The 21,477-nt window shown below is 46.4% G+C and overlaps 2 protein-coding genes across 2 annotated transcripts; one reads left to right on the top strand and one right to left on the bottom strand.

Annotated features, from left to right (window-relative positions):
• Nucleotides 1–447: 447 nt before the first annotated feature.
• Nucleotides 448–6,115, bottom strand: LOC106595133 (ubiquitin-conjugating enzyme E2 D4). The gene is made up of 7 exons (XM_014186507.2): nucleotides 5,820–6,115; nucleotides 5,163–5,226; nucleotides 3,662–3,693; nucleotides 3,440–3,517; nucleotides 3,230–3,335; nucleotides 2,354–2,447; nucleotides 448–1,265 (listed from the first exon to the last, which is right to left on the bottom strand). The coding sequence occupies exons 1-7, from the start codon at nucleotides 5,841–5,843 to the stop codon at nucleotides 1,220–1,222; spliced, it is 444 nt and encodes a 147-aa protein (XP_014041982.1). The 5' UTR covers nucleotides 5,844–6,115; the 3' UTR covers nucleotides 448–1,219.
• Nucleotides 6,116–12,622: 6,507 nt separating this feature from the next.
• On the top strand, nucleotides 12,623–20,757 carry chac2 (ChaC, cation transport regulator homolog 2 (E. coli)). Its single transcript, XM_045701249.1, has 3 exons — nucleotides 12,623–13,140; nucleotides 13,357–13,392; nucleotides 20,221–20,757. Exons 1-3 carry the CDS (start codon nucleotides 13,006–13,008, stop codon nucleotides 20,698–20,700), a joined length of 651 nt encoding a protein of 216 aa, XP_045557205.1. The 5' UTR covers nucleotides 12,623–13,005; the 3' UTR covers nucleotides 20,701–20,757.
• The last annotated feature ends 720 nt before the right edge of the window (nucleotides 20,758–21,477 follow it).

A 21,477-nucleotide genomic window follows, 5' to 3' on the forward strand; every position in this document is an offset into this window, starting at 1 on the left:
ACTTTCTGTAAGACAGCCTGATGCCCCTTGGCCATACCAAATAACAGGGGCAGGCATGACCCCATCACACTTTCTGTAAGACAGCCTGATGCCCCTTGGCCATACCAAATAACAGGGGCAGGCATGCCCCCATTACACTTTCTGTAAGACAGCCTGATGCCCCTTGGCCATACCAAATAACAGGGGCATGTCCCCATCACACTTTGTTGGATCAGAAGAGTAACCATCTGAATCTCCATCCAGCGGCCTGCACTCGTTTCCCTGGGAGTGTCTTTAAGCAGTCAGCATTTACAACTCAACTCACTGTGAGCATCATTCACTCCACTGAACATGTTGAGCCTTTAAACCAGTGGAATATTTAACCCATAATAAAACTAACTCATGCTTACCTCAGGACAATTTTCCATGCTTTCAACTGCAGTGAATTAGAACACATGAACATTAATAAAAAGTGTACCATTCTTTAATTATACAAAAGTGCTAAACAGCATTAGCCATAGCCATAATTGAAGACCCTAAATCACTGTTATTTGCAGAGTATGTATTTCAATGTTTTAATGATACAACTACTGACTTAATGCTAAAACAACTAAAGTAGTTCCAGAAGTTTGATACAATTCCTCAATTTCCCTCTTTATGGGTGACAGTCAACAGAGCCATGAGTATGTTGTACTGGAACAGCAGGCTACAGTATTCTGATGACTGGAACAGCAGGCCACAGTATTCTGATGACTGGAACAGCAGGCCACAGTATTCTGATGACTGGAACAGCAGGCCACAGTATTCCGATGACTGGAACAGCAGGCCACAGTATTCCGATGACTGGAACAGCAGGCCACAGTATTCCGATGACTGGAACAGCAGGCTACAGTATTCTGATGACTGGAACAGCAGGCTACAGTATTCTGAATGTAACCGTGGGCTACAGTATTCTAATGACTTCCTCTTCCATTCATGAGACGAGAAACAAATGTTCCCAAAACCAGGAAGTAGGGATAACAACAATGTACAGTTGTTGTTCCCCATATCTGTCACCCTATATCACCCTTAATGTACATATGTGCAGTGTATACCCCCTGTAAACACAAAATCATCTATAGTTCATGGGTTCACATGATAAATGTTGACAGTACAATGTGTTCCATATCACCTAAGTTTACTTTCTATTACCAGAATGTACAGTGTTTTGTGACTTTAAAAAAAATCTTCAGGAGGGCCTTTACATTGCATACTTCTGGGTCCAATCTCTTGCTAGTCTGTTGTATCTGGAAACAAAATAAATACGGTTATCTCACAATAACAAAGACAGAAATAACATGAAACAAAGTTTAAGTGTCATCTCTGTTGATTTGCTATAGAATGTTCAAATATACTGCAACCATCTAAATAAGTCCTCTTTGTGGGCTATACTTGGCCTTGTCTCAGGATGGTAAGTTGGTGGTTGAAGTTATCCCTCTAGTGGTGTGAGGGCTATGCTTTGGCAAAGTGGGTGGGGTTATATCCTGCTTGTTTTGCCCTGTCCGGGGGTATCATCGGATGGGGCCACAGTGTCTCCTGACCCCTCCTGTCTCAGCCTCCAGTATGTATGCTGCAGTAGTTTATGTGTCGGGGGGCTAGGGTCAGTCTGTTATATCTGGAGTATTTCTCCTGTCTTATCAGGTGTCCTGTGTGAATTTAAGTATGCTCTCTCTAATTCTCTCTTTTTCTCTCTCTCTCGGAGGACCTGAGCCCTAGGACCATGCCTCAGGACTACCTGGCATGATGACTCCTTGCTGTCCCCAGTCCACCTGGCCGTGCTGCTGCTCCAGTTTTAACTGTTCTGCCTGCGGCTGTGGAACCCTGACCTGTCCACCGGACGTGCTACCTGTCCCAGACCTGCTGTTTTCAACTCTCTAGAGACAGCAGGAGCGGTAGAGATACTCTGAATGATCGGCTATGAAAAGGTGCTGACGAGTTGCACCCTCGACAACTACTGTGATTATTATTATTATTATTATTATTATTATTATTATTTGACCATGCTGGTCATTTATGAACATTTTGGCCATGTTCTGTTGTAATCTCCACCCGGCACAGCCAGAAGAGGACTGGCCACCCCTCATAGCCTGGTTCCTCTCTAGGTGTCTTACTAGGTTCCTGCCTTTCTAGGGAGTTTTTCCTAGCCACTGTGCTTCTACACCTGCATTACTTGCTGTTTGGGGTTTTAGGCTGGGTTTCTGTACAGCACTTTGAGATATCAGCTGATGTAAGAAGGGCTATATAAATACATTTGATTTGAATTTGATATTCAAAGCATTTGGTTCCAATAGCTCATTGGAGAAATAGGCCCTTCACACAGTAACAATATACTCACTTCTCTTTGTCTAGTTTGTAGATCTGTGCTATGTCTGGAACTAGGGGGTCGTCTGGGTTCGGGTCACAGAGCAACGAACATATGGACAACAGAACTGGGAAACAGATGAAGCAACAGATGAAGTTCATCTTAAATGGTCATCGACATTTCACATTCAGTGAGATTGTTCATTCAGATTTAACTACCAGGTTAACGTTATAGGAGGGTTGTAATATTGTGATTTTAACGATCAGGTTAAAGTTATAGGAGGGTTGTAATATTGTGATTTTAACGATCAGGTTAAAGTTATAGGAGGGTTGTAATATTGTGATTTAATGATCAGGTTAAAGTTATAGGAGGGTTGTAATAGAACATTCTACAAGTGTTGGAAGGAAATGGATAGAACAATGTTTTAACATGGAAGGGACTAGGGCTGAGCTACAGCCTTCCCTGTAGCTCAGTTTGTAGAGCATGGTGTTTGCAACACCAGGGTTGTGGGTTCGATTCCCACAGGGGGCCAGCACAAAAAAACAAAAACAAATATATGTGTGAAATGTATGCATTCACTACTGTAAGTTGCTCTGGATAAGAGCATCTGCTAAAATGACTTAAATGTAAATGTAATGGAACCAGGTGTGTCATTTCTACCAGTTAGCCAGCTACATTGTGGCAGAATGTGTAGTAAAGTACCAACCCAGTTAGCCAGCTACACTGTGGCAGCATGTGTAGTAAAGTACCAACCCAGTTAGCCAGCTACATTGTGGCAGCATGTGTAGTAAAGTACCAAACCCAGTTAGCCAGCTACATTGTGGCAGCACGTGTAGTAAAGTACCAAACCCAGTTAGCCAGCTACATTGTGGCAGCATGTGTAGTAAAGTACCAACCCAGTTCTCTCACCTTTTGATACAGTCAATGCTGGAGACCACTGGGATCGCAAGATGTCCAAGCAAATGCTGCCGTTACTGTTGATGTTCGGATGATAAATCTTCGTTGTGAACGCTACCTGTAGAAAGATGGACATGTGTTTATGTTCAGTTTATCCACGAAGGACCGTTCTTTAGCAACAGTTTAACGATGTAATGACTTCCATAACAAATCAATTCTTACCTTTGGTGGCTTGAAGGGATAGTCGGTGGGGAAGTGGATTGTGAGAAAGAAGACCCCACTTTGGTATGGACTATCACCCTAGGAATAACAGGAACAGATATACATTGTTATAAATTATAAAAATGTACAATAAAATTATTTCAATACCCATTCATACTTATTGTTCAGATGACCCATGTTGCAATCATTAAACCACACACATCCTTTTGAAGTCATACTCACTGGCCCCATTATTGTTGCTTGCCAATGGAACACTGGAATATAGAAAGAGAACATGTATTAGGCCTATAGAGCATCACTTCACCAGGTAAGGCCTATACAACCAGCCCTAGTCCCTCCGGGTAGGGCCTATACAACCAGCCCTAGTCCCTCCGGGTAGGGCCTATACAACCAGCCCTCGTCCCTCCGGGTAGGGCCTATACAACCAGCCCTCGTCCCTCCGGGTAGGGCCTATACAACCAGCCCTCGTCCCTCCGGGTAGGGGCCTATACAACCAGCCCTCGTCCCTCCGGGTAGGGGCCTATACAACCAGCCCTCGTCCCTCCGGGTAGGGCCTATACAACCAGCCCTCGTCCCTCCGGGTAGGGCCTATACAACCAGCCCTCGTCCCTCCGGGTAGGGCCTATACAACCAGCCCTCGTCCCTCCGGGTAGGGCCTATACAACCAGCCCTCGTCCCTCCGGGTAGGGCCTATACAACCAGCCCTCGTCCCTCCGGGTAGGGCCTATACAACCAGCCCTCGTCCCTCCGGGTAGGGCCTATACAACCAGCCCTCGTCCCTCCGGGTAGGGCCTATACAACCAGCCCTCGTCCCTCCGGGTAGGGCCTATACAACCAGCCCTCGTCCCTCCGGGTAGGGCCTATACAACCAGCCCTCGTCCCTCCGGGTAGGGGCCTATACAACCAGCCCTCGTCCCTCCGGGTAGGGCCTATACAACCAGCCCTCGTCCCTCCGGGTAGGGGCCTATACAACCAGCCCTCGTCCCTCCGGGTAGGGCCTATACAACCAGCCCTCGTCCCTCCAGGTAGGGCCTATACAACCAGCCCCTAGTCCCTCTGGGTAGGGCCTATACAACCAGCCCTCGTCCCTCCGGGTAGGGCCTATACAACCAGCCCTCGTCCCTCCGGGTAGGGCCTATACAACCAGCCCTCGTCCCTCCGGGTAGGGGCCTATACAACCAGCCCTCGTCCCTCCGGGTAGGGCCTATACAACCAGCCCTCGTCCCTCCGGGTAGGGGCCTATACAACCAGCCCTCGTCCCTCCGGGTAGGGGCCTATACAACCAGCCCTCGTCCCTCCGGGTAGGGCCTATACAACCAGCCCTCGTCCCTCCGGGTAGGGCCTATACAACCAGCCCTCGTCCCTCCGGGTAGGGGCCTATACAACCAGCCCTCGTCCCTCCGGGTAGGGGCCTATACAACCAGCCCTCGTCCCTCCGGGTAGGGCCTATACAACCAGCCCTCGTCCCTCCGGGTAGGGCCTATACAACCAGCCCTCGTCCCTCCGGGTAGGGCCTATACAACCAGCCCTCGTCCCTCTAGGTAGGGCCTATACAACCAGCCCTAGTCCCTCTAGGTAGGGCCTATACAACCAGCCCTAGTCCCTCTAGGTAGGGCCTATACAACCAGCCCTAGTCCCTCTAGGTAGGGCCTATACAACCAGCCCTAGTCCCTCTCCCCTTCAGCGGATATAGACTACATTACCCTCAGAGTCCTAAACTTACAGTCCTCTCCCACGGGTCCAGCAGAGCACTGTGCTGGCGGGTCCCTCTGCAGGTCATGAAGCTCCTAGGGGCCAAAACAAGTCAGACAAGTAGTGCTAAGGGTTACACATGAAACTGAAAGTTGTCTTTGAGGACTAGGTCAGACACATTTTACATCCACGAAAAAGCTGGGTTTCTTAACATGTCCTTGGTCATAGCTTTATTCGTAGATACATTTGACTGTAATAATGATGGGCCTACTTCATAATGCCCTGCCTTAGCTACAACCTCAAGTCAAATTAGACTAGCTAGTTATCATTATGAACAGGTGCTGCACCTAAATAAGTGTATTTAGCATGAATAACTGTGTCCTGGAGAGGGGTTGAATGGCTGACAAAGAAAATTACAATCTAGTTCAGACGTGGTGCCATACCACGATACCATGTCATGCTAAACATTAAGATGGTGGGCCGTGTTAATTAATTGTTAACTAGTCTCCTCGTATGTGTGCAGTCCAGCTCGATAGCTAGCTACGTGGTTAGGATTAGTTTTGAAATGAACCAATTATCTAGTTAGCGTAACATTAACAAACAATAACTTCCGATAGATGACTGATGCTAACGTTAGTTAGCTAGCTAGCCTGGCACCGCTAGCCACAACGCTAACTAACCATCTTACCTTCTGTATTCTTTTCAGCGCCATGGTGACCAACTTAGTCAAATGCCACTAAGTACTTGTCGACTTGGTATTTTCTTAGATGTCTACTTTAATAGTATTGCTTAAAAGGTAAAGGTATTTTATTTCCCTGAGTAGATCGCCAAGACAAGGGTGTGTGTTTGTGGTTCTCTGTTGTTTCCGCTTTCTGTTTTCGGTCGGCTTTGAACAAGGGGGTTTGGGGATTGTAGTTCCTCTTTGGAAAATATAGTTTTTTTCCACAGCTCCCAATAGCATTAACCTCTTGACGGTCGCCTAGGATAGGGGGCGCTACAGCGATTTTTGAAAAAAAATCGTGCCCATTTTAAACGGCCTCCTACTCAAACTCAGAAGCTAGGATATGCATATAATTAATACTTGTGGATAGAAAACACCCTAAAGTTTCTAAAACTGTTTGAATGGTGTCTGTGAGTATAACAGAACTCATATGGCAGTCAAAACCCCGAGACCGATCTTAACAGGATGTGGAATTCTGAATTGTGGACTCAACTTCACCACTTTGCCTGTAATTCACACAGTGAGCAATGGTTCACTGAGCACTTCCTATTGCTTCCACTAGATGTCCCCAGTCTTTACAAAGTGGTTTGAGTCTCCTACTGTGAAAACTGAATGAATGAGACGCTGTTGAAATTGGTCACATGAGGAGGGCCATCACCATTATGACGCTGGCGCCCCTGGCTACCCTCCCCTTTCGAAACGTTTTGAAAGACAATGCAATCATCCCCCTTGAATCTTATTGGAGCTCTGGTTGAAAAAGGCCCTAAAGATTTATGTTATACAACGTTTGACATGTTTGAACGAACCTAAATGAAAAAAAATGCATTTTCTCGAAAGAGCTGTCCCGCTCACGACTGAAGTTTTGGAGCAGCCTTCAGACGCGCTCACAAGAACAAGCTATTGGAACATAAAGGAGTAATTTTTTCGAATCATGCATTTCTACCTTTCAACAATGATTGGATTATTGAAATAATATATTTATTTCCCACTATCAATTCAATGATTATTGTATTTTTTAAATAGTTTGCTCAACTGAGTGCGTGTGTGTTTATTACTTTTAAATAAGAATAAACCTACTTGACAAAACACATTTCATAATTTTATACTCTATATCCTATTGTGTTGAGAGCTTCAAGTTCATTGGTGTCCACATCACCAACTAACATGGTCCAAGCACACATAGACAGTCGTGAAGAGGGCACGACAAAACCAATTCCCCCTCAGGAGACTGAAAAGATTTGGCATGGGTCCTCAGATCCTCAAAAGGTTCTACAGCTGCACCATCGAGAGCATCCTGACTGGTTGCATCACTGCCTGGTACAGAGGGTAGTGCGTACGGCCCAGTACATCCCTGGGACCAACCTTCCTGACATCCGGGACCTATATACTAGGCGGTGTCAGAGGAAGGCCCTAAAAATGTCAAAGACTCCAGCCACCCTAGTAATGAACTGTTCTCTCTGCTACCGCACGGCAAGCGGTACCGGAGTGCCAAGTCTAGGTCCAAGAGGCTTCTAAACAGCTTCTACCCCCAAGCCATAAGACTCCTGAACATCTAATCAAATGGCTACCCAGACTTTTTGCATTGCCCCACCCCCTCTTTTATGCTGATGATACTCTCTGTAATTATTTATGCATAGTCACTTTAATAACTCTACCTACATGTACATACAGTTGAAGTTGGAAGTTTACATACACTTAGGTTGGAGTCATTAAAACTCGTTTTTCAACCACTTCACAAATTTCTTGTTAACAAAGTATAGTTTTGGCAAGTCGGTTAGGACATCTACTTTGTGCATGACACAAGTCATTTTTCCAACAATCGTTTACAGACAGATTATTTCACTTATAATTCACTGTATCACAATTCCAGTGGGTCAGAAGTTTACATACACTAACTTGACTGTGCCTTTAAATAGCTTGGAAAATTCCAGAAAATGATGTCATGGCTTTAGAAGCTTCTGATAGGCTAATTGACATAATTTGAGTCAATTAGAGGTGTACCTGTGGATGTATTGGGAAAATCAAAAGAAATCAGCCAAGACTTCAGAAAAACAATTGTAGGCCTTCACAAGTCTGGTTCATCATTGGAAGCAATTTCCAAAACCCTGAAGGTACCATGTTCATCTGTACAAACAATAGTACGCAAGTATAAACACCATGGGACCACGCAGCCGTCATACCGCTCAGGAAGGAGACGCGTTCTGTCTCCTAGAGATGTACGTACTTTGGTGCGAAAAGTGCAAATCAATCCCAGAATAACAGCAAAGGACCTTGTGAAGATGCTGGAGGAATCAGTTCTATTTTTGTTTCATCAGAGCAGAGGACATTTCTCCAAAAAGTACAATCTTTGTCCCCATGTGCAGTTGCAAACCGTAGTCTGGCTTTTTTTATGGCGGTTTTGGAGCAGTGGCTTCTTCCTTGCTGAGCAGCCTTTCAGGTTATGTCGATATATGTCTTGTTTTATAGCCCGCACAAAAGTATCTATATCCACAGTAAAACAAGACATATATCGACATAACCTGAAAGGCCGCTCAGCAAGAGAGAAGCCACTGACCTGAGACAGGGCATTTTTACTAGGATTAAATGTCAGGAGTTGTGAAAAACTGAGTTTAAATGTATTTGGCTTCGGTGTATGTAAACTTCCGACTTCAACTTGTAACGCCCTGGCCATAGAGAGGGTTTTTTGTTCTCTATTATTGGTTAGGCCAGGGTGTGACATGGGTGGGCGTTCTAGGTTTCTTTTTCTATGTTGGTGGTTTTCTTTGTTTCGGCTGTGTATGGCTCTCAATCAGGAACAGGTGTAGATTGTTGTTGCTGATTGAGAGTCATACATAGGCTGGTATCCCCTGTATATAGCCTCCACATTGACTCGGTACCGGTACCCCCTGTATATAGCCTCCACATTGACTCTGTACCGGTACCCCCTGTATATAGCCTCCACATTGACTCTGTACTGGTATCCCCTGTATATAGCCTCCACATTGACTCTGTACTGGTACCCCCTGTATATAGCCTCCACATTGACTCTGTACCGGTATCCCCTGTATATAGCCTCCACATTGACTCTGTACCGGTACCCCCTGTATATAGCCTCCACATTGACTCTGTACCAGTATCCCCTGTATATAGCCTCCACATTGACTCTGTACCGGTACCCCCTGTATATAGCCTCCACATTGACTCTGTACCGGTACCCCCTGTATATAGCCTCCACATTGACTCTGTACCAGTACCCCCTGTATATAGCCTCCACATTGACTCTGTACCGGTACCCCCTGTATATAGCCTCCACATTGACTCTGTACCGGTATATCCTGTATATAGCCTCCACATTGACTCTGTACCGGTACCCCCTGTATATAGCCTCCACATTGACTCTGTACCAGTATCCCCTGTATATGGCCTCCACATTGACTCTGTACCGGTACCCCCTGTATATAGCCTCCACATTGACTCTGTACCGGTACCCCCTGTATATAGCCTCCACATTGTCTCTGTACCGGTACCCCCTGTATATAGCCTCCACATTGACTCTGTACCGGTACCCCCTGTATATAGCCTTGTCATGACGTTGGCCTGTGGGTAAGGTTTATGACCCCCCCATAAATACCTTTCTCCCTTCCCCTCTCTTTCTGACCCTACTGAAGGACTTGAATAGCCTGTGTTAAATATAGAGAGTCTGGGAACATCAAACAAATGGGGAAAAGGAACCATATTTTGGTAATAAAACCAGTTGGAAATATGCTTGGGAACGTAATGAGTATGGATGTCAGTTCGGTTGTCATCTGAGACATTATGACTGATGACAGGATGACATAAACTGTACCTGAGAAAGTATACACCCTCTAGTTATCAGAGTAACATGGAATTGTTATGCAATTGAAATGTTTGATATTGAAATTGTTTGTTAGGAGATTAAATGTAATTTTAATTGGGTTTTCATAAGGAAAGTGCCCTGCTTGATCAGTGGCCCACCCCTGTGAAGAGACAGGGGTTATAAACGATGAAACACATCCTTCCCCCTCTCCACTATATAAGCCTTTGACGAAAAGATAACCATTGTTCCAGTACGTGAGGTCTGCAGCCTCTACATTAGAAGGACACACGTCAAGTACAGAACTAAGCCAACCTCGGCGTGAGCTTTGGTGGCGAATGGTATGAACTTTGAGCTTATTCACTACAGAAGTGATACTTCCTAGCCGTTGAGTTAGCAGCGGCCGCTGTAGACGGGGGCTAGGAAAGGACGGACAACGGATCCAGTCTAACAGACAGACAAAGATACCACCACGTATCCAATTTACCACCAGAGACATTCTTCCGAGGACAGGAAGATCTGTTGGCCAACCCGGCCAGCATCTACGATCAATCTACCGAAGCGCAGCTCAGAGTAAATATTTATTGCATTTTCCTTTTCTAAATGGGCGGTAATTTAGAATGCATAAGATAATGTATTTACGATAGCATAGCTGCTGTTTCTTTGTTCCTAAGTCTTCCCGCTCTTTCATTCAAGCCCAACCCCCTTTCCTTTGTGTAACCAGCCATCATGTATGACATCATTTGTATTCGGTGTATTTGTAATTCTGTGTGATTAGTTTAGGTATTTAGTAAATAAATAATTAAACCCAATTTTGTATTGCTGATTCAACTTGTTAGCCAGGGTTCGTGAAGATAGCCAAGAATTTACAACTTTCATTATGAGACTGAAAATAAGATAAGGGTTAATATTGACTGCTATCGATGTAAAATATGACTAAGTATTTTAAGAGTTTATTCGGAAGATAACGGCTCTATAAACATTCTTCCGTGGTGCCCCGACTTTCTAGTTAATTACATTTACATGATTAGCTTAATCAGGTAATATTAATTACAGAGAAAGGATTTTATAGGTTAGCATGTCATATCACTTAACATTTACATCATTTAGCAGACGCTCTAATCCAGAGCGACTAACAGTAGTGAATGCATACATTTCATACAATTTCATACATTTTTTTTTTTTTTTTTCTGTGCTGGCCCCCCGTGGGAATCAAACCCACAACCCTGGTGTTGCAAACACCATGCTCTACCAACTGAGCTACAGGGAAGACATGACAGCCTCCACATTGACTCTGTACCGGTACCCCCTGTATATAGCCTCCACATTGACTCTGTACCGGTACCCCCTGTATATAGCCTCCACATTGACTCTGTACCGGTACCCCCTGTATATAGCCTCCACATTGACTCTGTACCAGTACCCCCTGTATATAGCCTCGCTATTCTTAAGTTACTGCTGCTATTTAAATTCTTTGTTACTTTAATTTTTAAGGTATTTTTCTTAACTGCATTGTTGGTTAAGGGCTTGTAAGTAAGCATTTCACTGTAAGGTCTACCCCTGTTGTATTCGGCGCATGTGACAAATAACACTTGATTTGTATATATTCTACCACAACCAGTTTTATTACTATGTAGGCTATACAACTTTGTAATACTTGTCATATTTTGTATTATTGATATTTGTATTGGGGACTGCACTGTTGAGGAGAGCTTGCAAGTAAGCCTTTCACTGCCCCATTTCCACCCTGGGTGTTTTCATTACGGAAACCGTTTACCAAACCGAAGCAAACAGAGAAAATGGAACCAAAACTGCAACGGACCATAGAGAATGATAAAGGCCTCTTCAGTGGGGAAAGGGCCATACTAGCATGGGCGTCGCCATTGAGGGCTTTCACCATTTTAATGTAGTTAACTGGTGGGACTTCCGGCTTCATTGGCTGAACCCTTCTGGTGACCCTTCTGGAGTCATGTCCAACCGGGTCATCAGGAGGGATCAGCCTGTCATGAAGAAGAACATGGACTACTTCAAAATGGAGATAGCCTCAATGAGTTTGTTTACATGCGCAGGAATAATTTAATATTAAACTGATTATGGCTGTAGGCAGATTATGCAATAGTCATGTAAACACCTTACTCTGTTTATCTTAATCGGCATAAGGACAAAATCGAAGTATACACTGGTTAAAACACATGGTTTTCTGAGCAATCTTTCAAATTATTAGGACATGTAAACACCTTAATTGGCGTTTCGTCAGTGTATTTAAGGTGTTTACATGTGCTAATAATTTGAAAGATTGCTCAGAAAAACAGGTGATTGAGATAAGCAGAGTAAGGCGTTTACATGTCCTAATAATTTGAAAGATAGCTCAGAAAAACAGGTGATTGAGATAAACAGAGTAAGGTGTTTACATGTCCTAATAATTTGAAAGATTGCTCAGAAAAACAGGTGATTGAGATAAACAGAGTAAGGTGCTCTAGCGCGAGTGAAGTGAGTTCGGAACAACTGAAAGTTTGCGTCTTAGAAATAGTTATGATAAACAAACGTTACATGTCCGAACTGAGAATCAAATATACTTCCCAGGAATAACGTTGTCGCTGTGGTAGAAAATGTATTTTGATTGGCGATTTTCTGCATTTATCATTGTACCATTATGTAGCCTGATTTCAGATGTGTCCATGTAAACATGATTATTAGGCAACGCATGTAAACGTTTAGATCAACTATTATATTAATCCGACTATCCACAATAATCGGATTATTATATGCATGTAACCTTTCTCATTGGCGCTGCCCATGTCACAGAAACAGAAACGTTTTGCAACAGAATCGGCATCATGATTACACCCCTGCTGTATCCTGTAAACGTGACGATTCAACTTTGACTTGATTTTGAGTGCAGATTGAATTTGGTGATGGTTGATTACTAATGCCTGGCAAGCAAAGTCTGGGCGAGCAAGTTGTGTCTGACTATCACGTGTCGAATTTCTGGTTGCTTGAGACAGAAGTAGCAGGTCACGACATTGAGCTCCGTTGTGAATGCAGTACAGTAGTAGCTGGTCACGACATTGAGCTCCGTTGTGAATGCAGTACAGTAGTAGCTGGTCACGACATTGAGCTCCGTTGTGAATGCAGTACAGTAGTAGCTGGTCACGACATTGAGTTCCGTTGTGAATGCAGTACAGTAGTAGCTGGTCACGACATTGAGCTCCGTTGTGAATGCAGTACTGTAACAGCTGTGACAAACAGCGAAGATGGTGGTGTATAGTGCTAAAAAGTAAACGTTTGACAGTACACGCTACGTGAGGTGTGCCAGTTAGCCAGACAGGTACAGTAGCTATGTGGGTGTTCGGTTATGGCTCTCTGATCTGGAAGGTGGATTTTCCCTATGAGGAGAAGCGGATGGGCTACATTATAGGCTTCAGCCGGCGCTTCTGGCAAGGCAGCACGGACCACAGGGGAGTGCCAGGCAAGGTGACGTATCAGTCTCTATTGGTGACAAGTGAAGGTAGTGTGAGTTTATTATTCAGTAATAGTCTATGTTGACTAGTGGTGATATCCAGCTAGCTACATAACTGCTCTACAGCATCAGAACTGTAATATGGTGACTGAAGGCTCAGTGTTGTTGATCTTTTTAAAATGTTGTATTTATTAAAGCTCAATCTGCTCCTCCATGTCCTCTCTTTTCAGCCTGGCCGAGTCGTGACTCTGGTGGAGGACCCAGAGGTGAGCTGCCACCTAGTTACTTACACCTGTGTGTTTGTGTGGTAATGTACCAGGTGTGAAATGGCAACTAGTCCAACGCTCTAACCACTAGGCTACCAGCCGCCCCATGTGCCGAATACAACCTTACAGTGAAATGCTTACTTACAAGCCTTTATTAACCAACAATGCAGTTCAAGAAATAAAGTTAAGAAAATATTTACTAAATAAAGTAAAGTACAAAAATTAAATCGAAAAGTAACACGAGAAAATGACATAACAATAACGAGGCTATATACAGGGGGCACCGGTACCGAGTCAATGTGCGGGGTACAGGTTAGTCGAGGTAATTTGTAAAGTGACTATGCATACATAATAAACAGCGAGTAGCAGCAGTGTAAAAACAAAGGGAAGGGGGGGGACAATGTAAATAGTCTGGGTAGCCATTTGATTAATTGTGTAGCAGTCTGATGGCTTGGGGGTAGAAGCTGTTAAGGAGCCATTTGGACCTAGACTTGGCGCTCTGGTACCGCTTGCCGTGCGGTAGCATAGAGAACAGTCTATGGCTTGGGTGACAAGTCTTTGACCATTTTTAGGGCCTTCCTCTGACACCGCCTGGTATATAGGTCCCGGATGTCAGGAAGCTTGGCCCCAGGGATGTACTGGGCCGTGAGGTTCTGGGGACCCATGCCAAATCTTTTCAGTCCCCTCTGAGAGGGAAAAGGTGTTGTCAAAATGAGTTACAAACAATGCGGAAAAAAATAAACAAAATGGCACAGTTGGTTAGGAGCCTGTAAAACGGCAGCCATCCCCTCCTTGTCAGCATTATGAAGTAATTGTTTCACTTGCTCTGCAAGGACCGCGTCTTTTGTGGAGTGGTAGGTAAGAGGGATAGAAGCAACGCTGTTACAGTCTAGGTCCAAGGATCTAAACAGCTTCTACCCCCAAGCCATATGACTCCTGAACATCTAATCAAATGGCTACCCAGACTATTTGGATTGCCCCCCCACCTCCTCTTACGCCGCTGCTACTCTCTGTTATTATCAATGTATAGTCACTTTAATAACCTACATGTACAGTTGATTTTGGAAAGTTTACATACACTTAGGTTGGAGTCATTAAAACTCGTTTTTCAACCACTCCACAAATTTCTTGTTAACAAACTATAGTTTTGGCAAGTCGGTTAGGACATCTACTTTGTGCATGACACAAGTAATTTTTCCAACAATTGTTTACAGATTATTTCACTTATACTTCACTGTATCACAATTCCAGTGGGTCAGAAGTTTACATACACTAAGTTGACTGTGGCTTTAAACAGCTTGGAAAATTCCAGAAAATGATGTCATGGCTTTAGAAGATTCTGATAGGCTAATTGACATCATTTGAGTCAATCGGAGGTGTACCTGTGGATGTATTTCAAGGCCTACCTTCAAACTCAGTGCCTCTTTGCTTGACATTATGGGAAAATCAAAAGAAATCAGCCAAGACCTCAGAAAAATAAATGGTAGACCTCCACAAGTCTGGTTCATCCTTGGGAGCAATTTCCAAATGCCTGAAGGTACCACGTTCATCTGTACAAACAATAGTACGCAAGTATAAACACCATGGGACCATGCAGCCGTCATACCGCTCAGGAAGGAGACACGTTCTGTCTCCTAGAGATGAACGTACTTTGGTGCGAAAAGTGCAAATCAATCCCAGAACAACAGCAAAGGACCTTGTGAAGATGCTGGAGGAAACAGGTACAAAAGTATCTATATCCACAGTAAAACTAGTCCTATATCGACATAAACTGAAAGTCCGCTCAGCAAGGAAGAAGCCACTGCTCCAAAACCGCCATAAAAAAGCCAGACTACGGTTTGCAACTGCACATGGGGACAAAGATTGTACTTTTTGGAGAAACGTCCTCTGGTCTGATGAAATAGAACTGTTTGGCCATAATGACCATCGTTATGTTTGGAGGAAAAAGGGGGAGTCTTGCATGCCGAAGAACACCATCCCAACCGTGAAGCACGGGGGTGGCAGCATCATGTTGTGGGGGTGCTTTACTGCAGGAGGGACTGGTGCACTGCACAAAATAGATGGAATCATGAGGAGGAAAATTATGTGGATATATTGAAGCAACATCTCAAGACATCTGTCAGGAAGAAGCATGCTTCCAAAGTTGTGGCAAAATGGCTTAAGGACAACAAAGTCAAGGTATTGGAGTGGACATCACTGAAAAATGGTGGCCACTGAAAAAGCGTGTGCGAGCAAGGAGGCCTATAAACCTGACTCAGTTACACCAGCTCTGTCAGGAGGAATGGGCCAAAATTCATCCAACTTATTGTGGGAAGCTTGTGAAAGGCTACCTGAAATGTTTGACCCAAGTTAAACAATTTAAAGGCAATGCTACCAAATACTAATTGAGTGTATGTAAACTTCTGACCCACTGGGAATGTGATGAAAGAAATAGAAGCTGAAATAAATCATTCTCTCTACTATTATTCTGACATTTCATATTCTTAAAATAAAGTGGTGATCCTAACTGGCTAGCTACAAAGTTGCTTTGTATCATGACAAGGTGTAGTACTGAAACTATCGAGGTTACCTAGCCAGCTACACGTTCAAAGTCAACAACGCAGCCACTGCTAGCTAGCCTACTCCACCAGCCAGCAGTACTGTATCATTTTAGTCAATAAGATTTTTGCAACGTAAGCTTAACTTTCTGAACATTCGAGACGTGTAGTCCACTTGTCATTCCAATCTCCTTTGCATTAGCATAGCCTCTTCTGTAGCTTGTCTACTATGTGTCTGTCTATCCCTGTTCTCTCCCCTCTGCACAGGCCATACAAACGCTCCACACCGCGTGGCCGCTGCCACTCTATCCTGGTGGTCCCAGCGCGCACGACCCACGTGGAGTTCCAGGTCTCCGGCAGCCTCTGGAACTGCCGGTCTGCGGCCAACAAGGCTGAGTTCATCTCAGCCTATGCTACCCTCCAGTCCCTAGACTTCCTGGCGCTGACGGAAACATGGATTACCACAGATAACACTGCTACTCCTACTGCTCTCTCCTCGTCTGACTACGTGTTCTCGCATACCCCTAGAGCATCGAGCCAGCGGGGTGGTGGCACTGGAATCCTCATCTCTCCCAAGTGGACATTCTCTCTTTCTCCCCTGACCCATCTGTCTATCTCCTCATTTGAATTCCATGCTGTCACAGTTACCAGCCCTTTCAAGCTTAACATCCTTATCATTTATCGCCCTCCAGGTTCCCTTGGAGAGTTCATCAATGAGCTTGACGCCTTGATAAGTTCCTTTCCTGAGGATGGCTCACCTCTCACAGTTCTGGGTGACTTTAACCTCCCCACGTCTACCTTTGACTCATTCCTCTCTGCCTCCTTCTTTCTACTCCTCTCCTCTTTCGACCTCACCCTCTCACCTTCCCCCCCTACTCACAAGGCAGGCAATACGCTTGACCTCATCTTTACTAGATGCTGTTCTTCCACTAATCTCATTGCAACTCCCCTCCAAGTCTCCGACCACTACCTTGTATCCTTTTCCCTCTCGCTCTCATCCAACACTTCTCACTCTGCCCCTACTCGGATGGTATTGCGCCGTCCCAACCTTCGCTCTCTCTCTCCCGCTACTCTCTCCTCTTCCATCCTATCATCTCTTCCCTCTGCTCAAACCTTCTCCAACCTATCTCCTGATTCTGCCTCCTCAACCCTCCTCTCCTCCCTTTCTGCATCCTTTGATTTCCTCTGTCCCCTATCCTCCAGGCCGGCTCGGTCCTCCCCTCCTGCTCCGTGGCTCGACGACTCACTGCGAGCTCACAGAACAGGGCTCCGGGCAGCCGAGCGGAAATGGAGGAAAACTCGCCTCCCTGCGGACCTGGCATCCTTTCACTCCCTCCTCTCTACATTTTCCTCTTCTGTCTCTGCTGCTAAAGCCACTTTCTACCACTCTAAACTCCAAGCATCTGCCTCTAACACTAGGAAGCTCTTTGCTACCTCTTTGCTACCTTTGCTACCTTGACGACATCCGATCCTCGTTTGCTAAGTCAAACGACACCGCTGGTCCTGCTCACACTGCCCTACCCTGTGCTTTGACCTCTTTCTCCCCTCTCTCTCCAGATGAAATCTCGCGTCTTGTGACGGCCGGCCGCCCAACAACCTGCCCACTTGACCCTATCCCCTCCTCTCTTCTCCAGACCATTTCCGGAGACCTTCTCCCCTACCTCACCTCGCTCATCAACTCATCCTTGACCGCTGGCTACGTCCCTTCCGTCTTCAAGAGAGCGAGAGTTGCACCCCTTCTGAAAAAACCTACACTCGATCCCTCCGATGTCAACAACTACAGACCAGTATCCCTTCTCTCCTTTCTCTCCAAAACTCTTGAACGTGCCGTCCTTGGCCAGCTCTCTTGCTATCTCTCTCAGAATGACCTTCTTGATCCTAATCAGTCAGGTTTCAAGACTGGGCATTCAACTGAGACTGCTCTTCTCTGTGTCACGGAGGCTCTCCGCACTGCTAAAGCTAACTCTCTCTCCTCAGCTCTCATCCTTCTAGACCTATCTGCTGCCTTTGATACCGTGAACCATCAGATCCTCCTCTCCACCCTCTCTGAGCTGGGCATCTCCGGCACGGCACACGCTTGGATTGCGTCCTACCTGACAGGTCGCTCCTACCAGGTGGCGTGGCGAGAATCTGTCTCCGCACCACGTGCTCTCACCACTGGTGTCCCCCAGGGCTCTGTTCTAGGCCCACTCCTATTCTCGCTATACACCAAGTCACTTGGCTCTGTCATATCCTCACATGGTCTCTCATATCATTGCTATGCAGATGACACACAATTAATCTTCTCCTTTCCCCCTTCTGACAACCAGGTGGCGAATCGCATCTCTGCATGTCTGGCAGACATATCAGTGTGGATGACGGATCACCACCTCAAGCTGAACCTCGGCAAGACGGAGCTGCTCTTCCTCCCGGGGAAGGACTGCCCGTTCCATGATCTCGCCATCACGGTTGACAACTCCCTTGTGTCCTCCTCCCAGAGTGCTAAGAGCCTCGGCGTGACCCTGGACAACACCCTGTCGTTCTCCACTAACATCAAGGCGGTGACCCGATCCTGTAGGTTCATGCTCTACAACATTCGCAGAGTACGACCCTGCCTCACACAGGAAGCGGCGCAGGTCCTAATCCAGGCACTTGTCATCTCCCGTCTGGATTACTGCAACTCGTTGTTGGCTGGGCTCCCTGCCTGTGCCATTAAACCCCTACAACTCATCCAGAACGCCGCAGCCCGTCTGGTGTTCAACCTTCCCAAGTTCTCTCACGTCACCCCGCTCCTCCGCTCTCTCCACTGGCTTCCAGTCGAAGCTCGCATCCGCTACAAGACCATGGTGCTTGCCTACGGAGCTGTGAGGGGAACGGCACCTCCGTACCTTCAGGCTCTGATCAGGCCCTACACCCAAACAAGGGCACTGCGTTCATCCACCTCTGGCCTGCTCGCCTCCCTACCTCTGAGGAAGCACAGTTCCCGCTCAGCCCAGTCAAAACTGTTCGCTGCTCTGGCACCCCAATGGTGGAACAAGCTCCCTCACGACGCCAGGACAGCGGAGTCAATCACCACCTTCCGGAGACACCTGAAACCCCACCTCTTTAAGGAATACCTGGGATAGGATAAAGTAATCCTTCTAACCCCCCCTTAAAAGATTTAGACGCACTATTGTAAAGTGGTTGTTCCACTGGATATTATAAGGTGAATGCACCAATTTGTAAGTCGCTCTGGATAAGAGCGTCTGCTAAATGACTTAAATGTAAATGTAAATGTAACTGACCTAAGACAGGGAATCATTTTTACTACGATTAAATGTCAGGAATTGTGAAAAACTGAGTTTAAATGTATTTGGCTAAGGTGTATGTAAACTTCCGACTTCAACTGTCCATTTTACCTCGACTAACTGGTGCCCCCGCACATTGACTCTGTACTGGTACCCCCTGTATATAGCCTCGCTATTGTTATTTTACTGCTGCTCTTTAATTACTTGTTCCCTTTTGTTTCTTATTCGTATTTTTTAAACTGCATTGTTAGTTAAGGGCTTGTAAGAAGGATTTCACTGTGAGGTCTACACCTGTTGTATTCGGCATTTCACTGTGAGGTCTACACCTGTTGTATTCGGCGCATGTGACTAATACAATTATTTTTGATTCCAGATGCTGGCCCTCAGACCTCTAATATAGATGTCCTCAGATTTGTCTTCTGTCCTTCTCTCCGCTGGCCAGTTCTCCCTTTGTCAGTGTAGCTTCCAAACAGCATGCACAGCGTCTCATTGGCTGCTAGCCTATCCAGCGCAGCGTCTCATTGGCTGCTAGCCTATTCAGTACAGCGTCTCATTGGCTGCTAGCCTATTCAGCACAGCGTCTCATTGGCGGCTAGCCTATTCAACGCAGCGTCTCATTGGCTGCTAGCCTATCCAGCGCAGCGTCTCATTGGCTGCTAGCCTATCCAGCGCAGCGTCTCATTGGCTGCTAGCCTATCCAGCGCAGCGTCACATTGGCTGCTAGCCTATTCAGCGCAGCGTCTCATTGGCTGCTAGCCTATTCAGCACAGCGTCTCATTGGCTGCTAGCCTATCCAGTGCAGTGTCAAAGCTAGCTAGCAAGACCCTCCCTCTGATTTAGTTATCGCACAGTTGCGCCGCTGATAATTTCGATAAATTTGGGACTTTCCGAGCTCTTCGCCGCCAATCGTCACTGAATGTCTCCCTGTGTCTCCTGCTATTGGCAGTGATTGGTCTCTGGTAGTTTTATTGGTAAAGGTCGTGGCTGGTATAACTTGGCTTCTCTCTCTCTCTCCTCTCTCTCAGGGTTGTGTCTGGGGCGTGGCATATAAGCTGCCATCTGGCCGAGAGCAGGAAGTGAAGTGTTACCTTGACCACCGGGAGAAGGGCGGTTATCGCGTCATCGCAGTGAACTTTCACCCCCGACCCTCCGTGACCCCCACACGACACGCTGACACTCCCCCTGCACCCAGCCAGGCTCTGCTCTACATCGGTTCTAATGACAACCCTGACTACCTGGGTCCCGCCCCCCTGGAGCTGATAGCCAATCAGATTGTAGATGCAGTCGGACCGAGCGGACGGAACACTGAATACCTGTTTTCATTGGCTGAGGCGCTGAGGACCCTCCTCCCTGAAGACTCAGACACACACCTCTTCTCTCTCGAAGACCTGGTTAGAGAGAGACTAACACACACACTTACTAAATGTGTGTCAGTAAACCATCGCAGGGATGCTGTTGATTGTCAGTCATGTGATTGTCTCCAGGACCATTCAGAGCTGGGTTAGGGTTAGGGTTGGGACCGTTCAGAGCTGGGTCAGGGTTAGGGTTGGGACCGTTCAGAGCTGGGTCAGGGTTAGGGTTGGGACCGTTCAGAGCTGGGTAAGGGTTAGGGTTGGGACCGTTCAGAGCTGGGTCAGGGTTAGGGTTGGGACCGTTCAGAGCTGGGTTAGGGTTAGGGTTGGGACCGTTCAGAGCTGGGTTAGGGTTGGGACCGTTCAGAGCTGGGTTCATGGTTAGGGTTGGGACCGTTCAGAGCTGGGTCAGGGTTGGGACCGTTCAGAGCTGGGTAAGGGTTAGGACTGTTCAGAGCTGGGTCAGGGTTGGGACCGTTCAGAGCTGGGTCAGGGTTGGGACCGTTCAGAGCTGGGTCAGGTTTAGGGTTGGGACCGTTCAGAGCTGGGTTAGGGTTGGGACCGTTCAGAGCTGGGTCAGGGTCAGGGTTGGGACCGTTCAGAGCTGGGTTAGGGTTGGGACCGTTCAGAGCTGGGTTAGGGTTGGGACCGTTCAGAGCTGGGTCAGGGTCAGGGTTAGGACCGTTCAGAGCTGGGTTAGGGTTGGGACCGTTCAGAGCTGGGTTAGGGTTAAGACCATTCAGAGCTGGGTTAGGGTTAGGGTCGGGACCGTTCAGAGCTGGGTTCATGGTCAGGGTCGGGACCGTTCAGAGCTGGGTTAGGGTTGGGACCGTTCAGAGCTGGGTTAGGGTTAGGGTTGGGACCGTTCAGAGCTGGGTCAGGGTTGGGACTGTTCAGAGCTGGGTTAGGGTTGGGACCGTTCAGAGCTGG

Source organism: Salmo salar, chromosome ssa18 (genome assembly GCF_905237065.1).
Source record: "Salmo salar chromosome ssa18, Ssal_v3.1, whole genome shotgun sequence".
Taxonomy (NCBI): domain Eukaryota; kingdom Metazoa; phylum Chordata; class Actinopteri; order Salmoniformes; family Salmonidae; genus Salmo; species Salmo salar.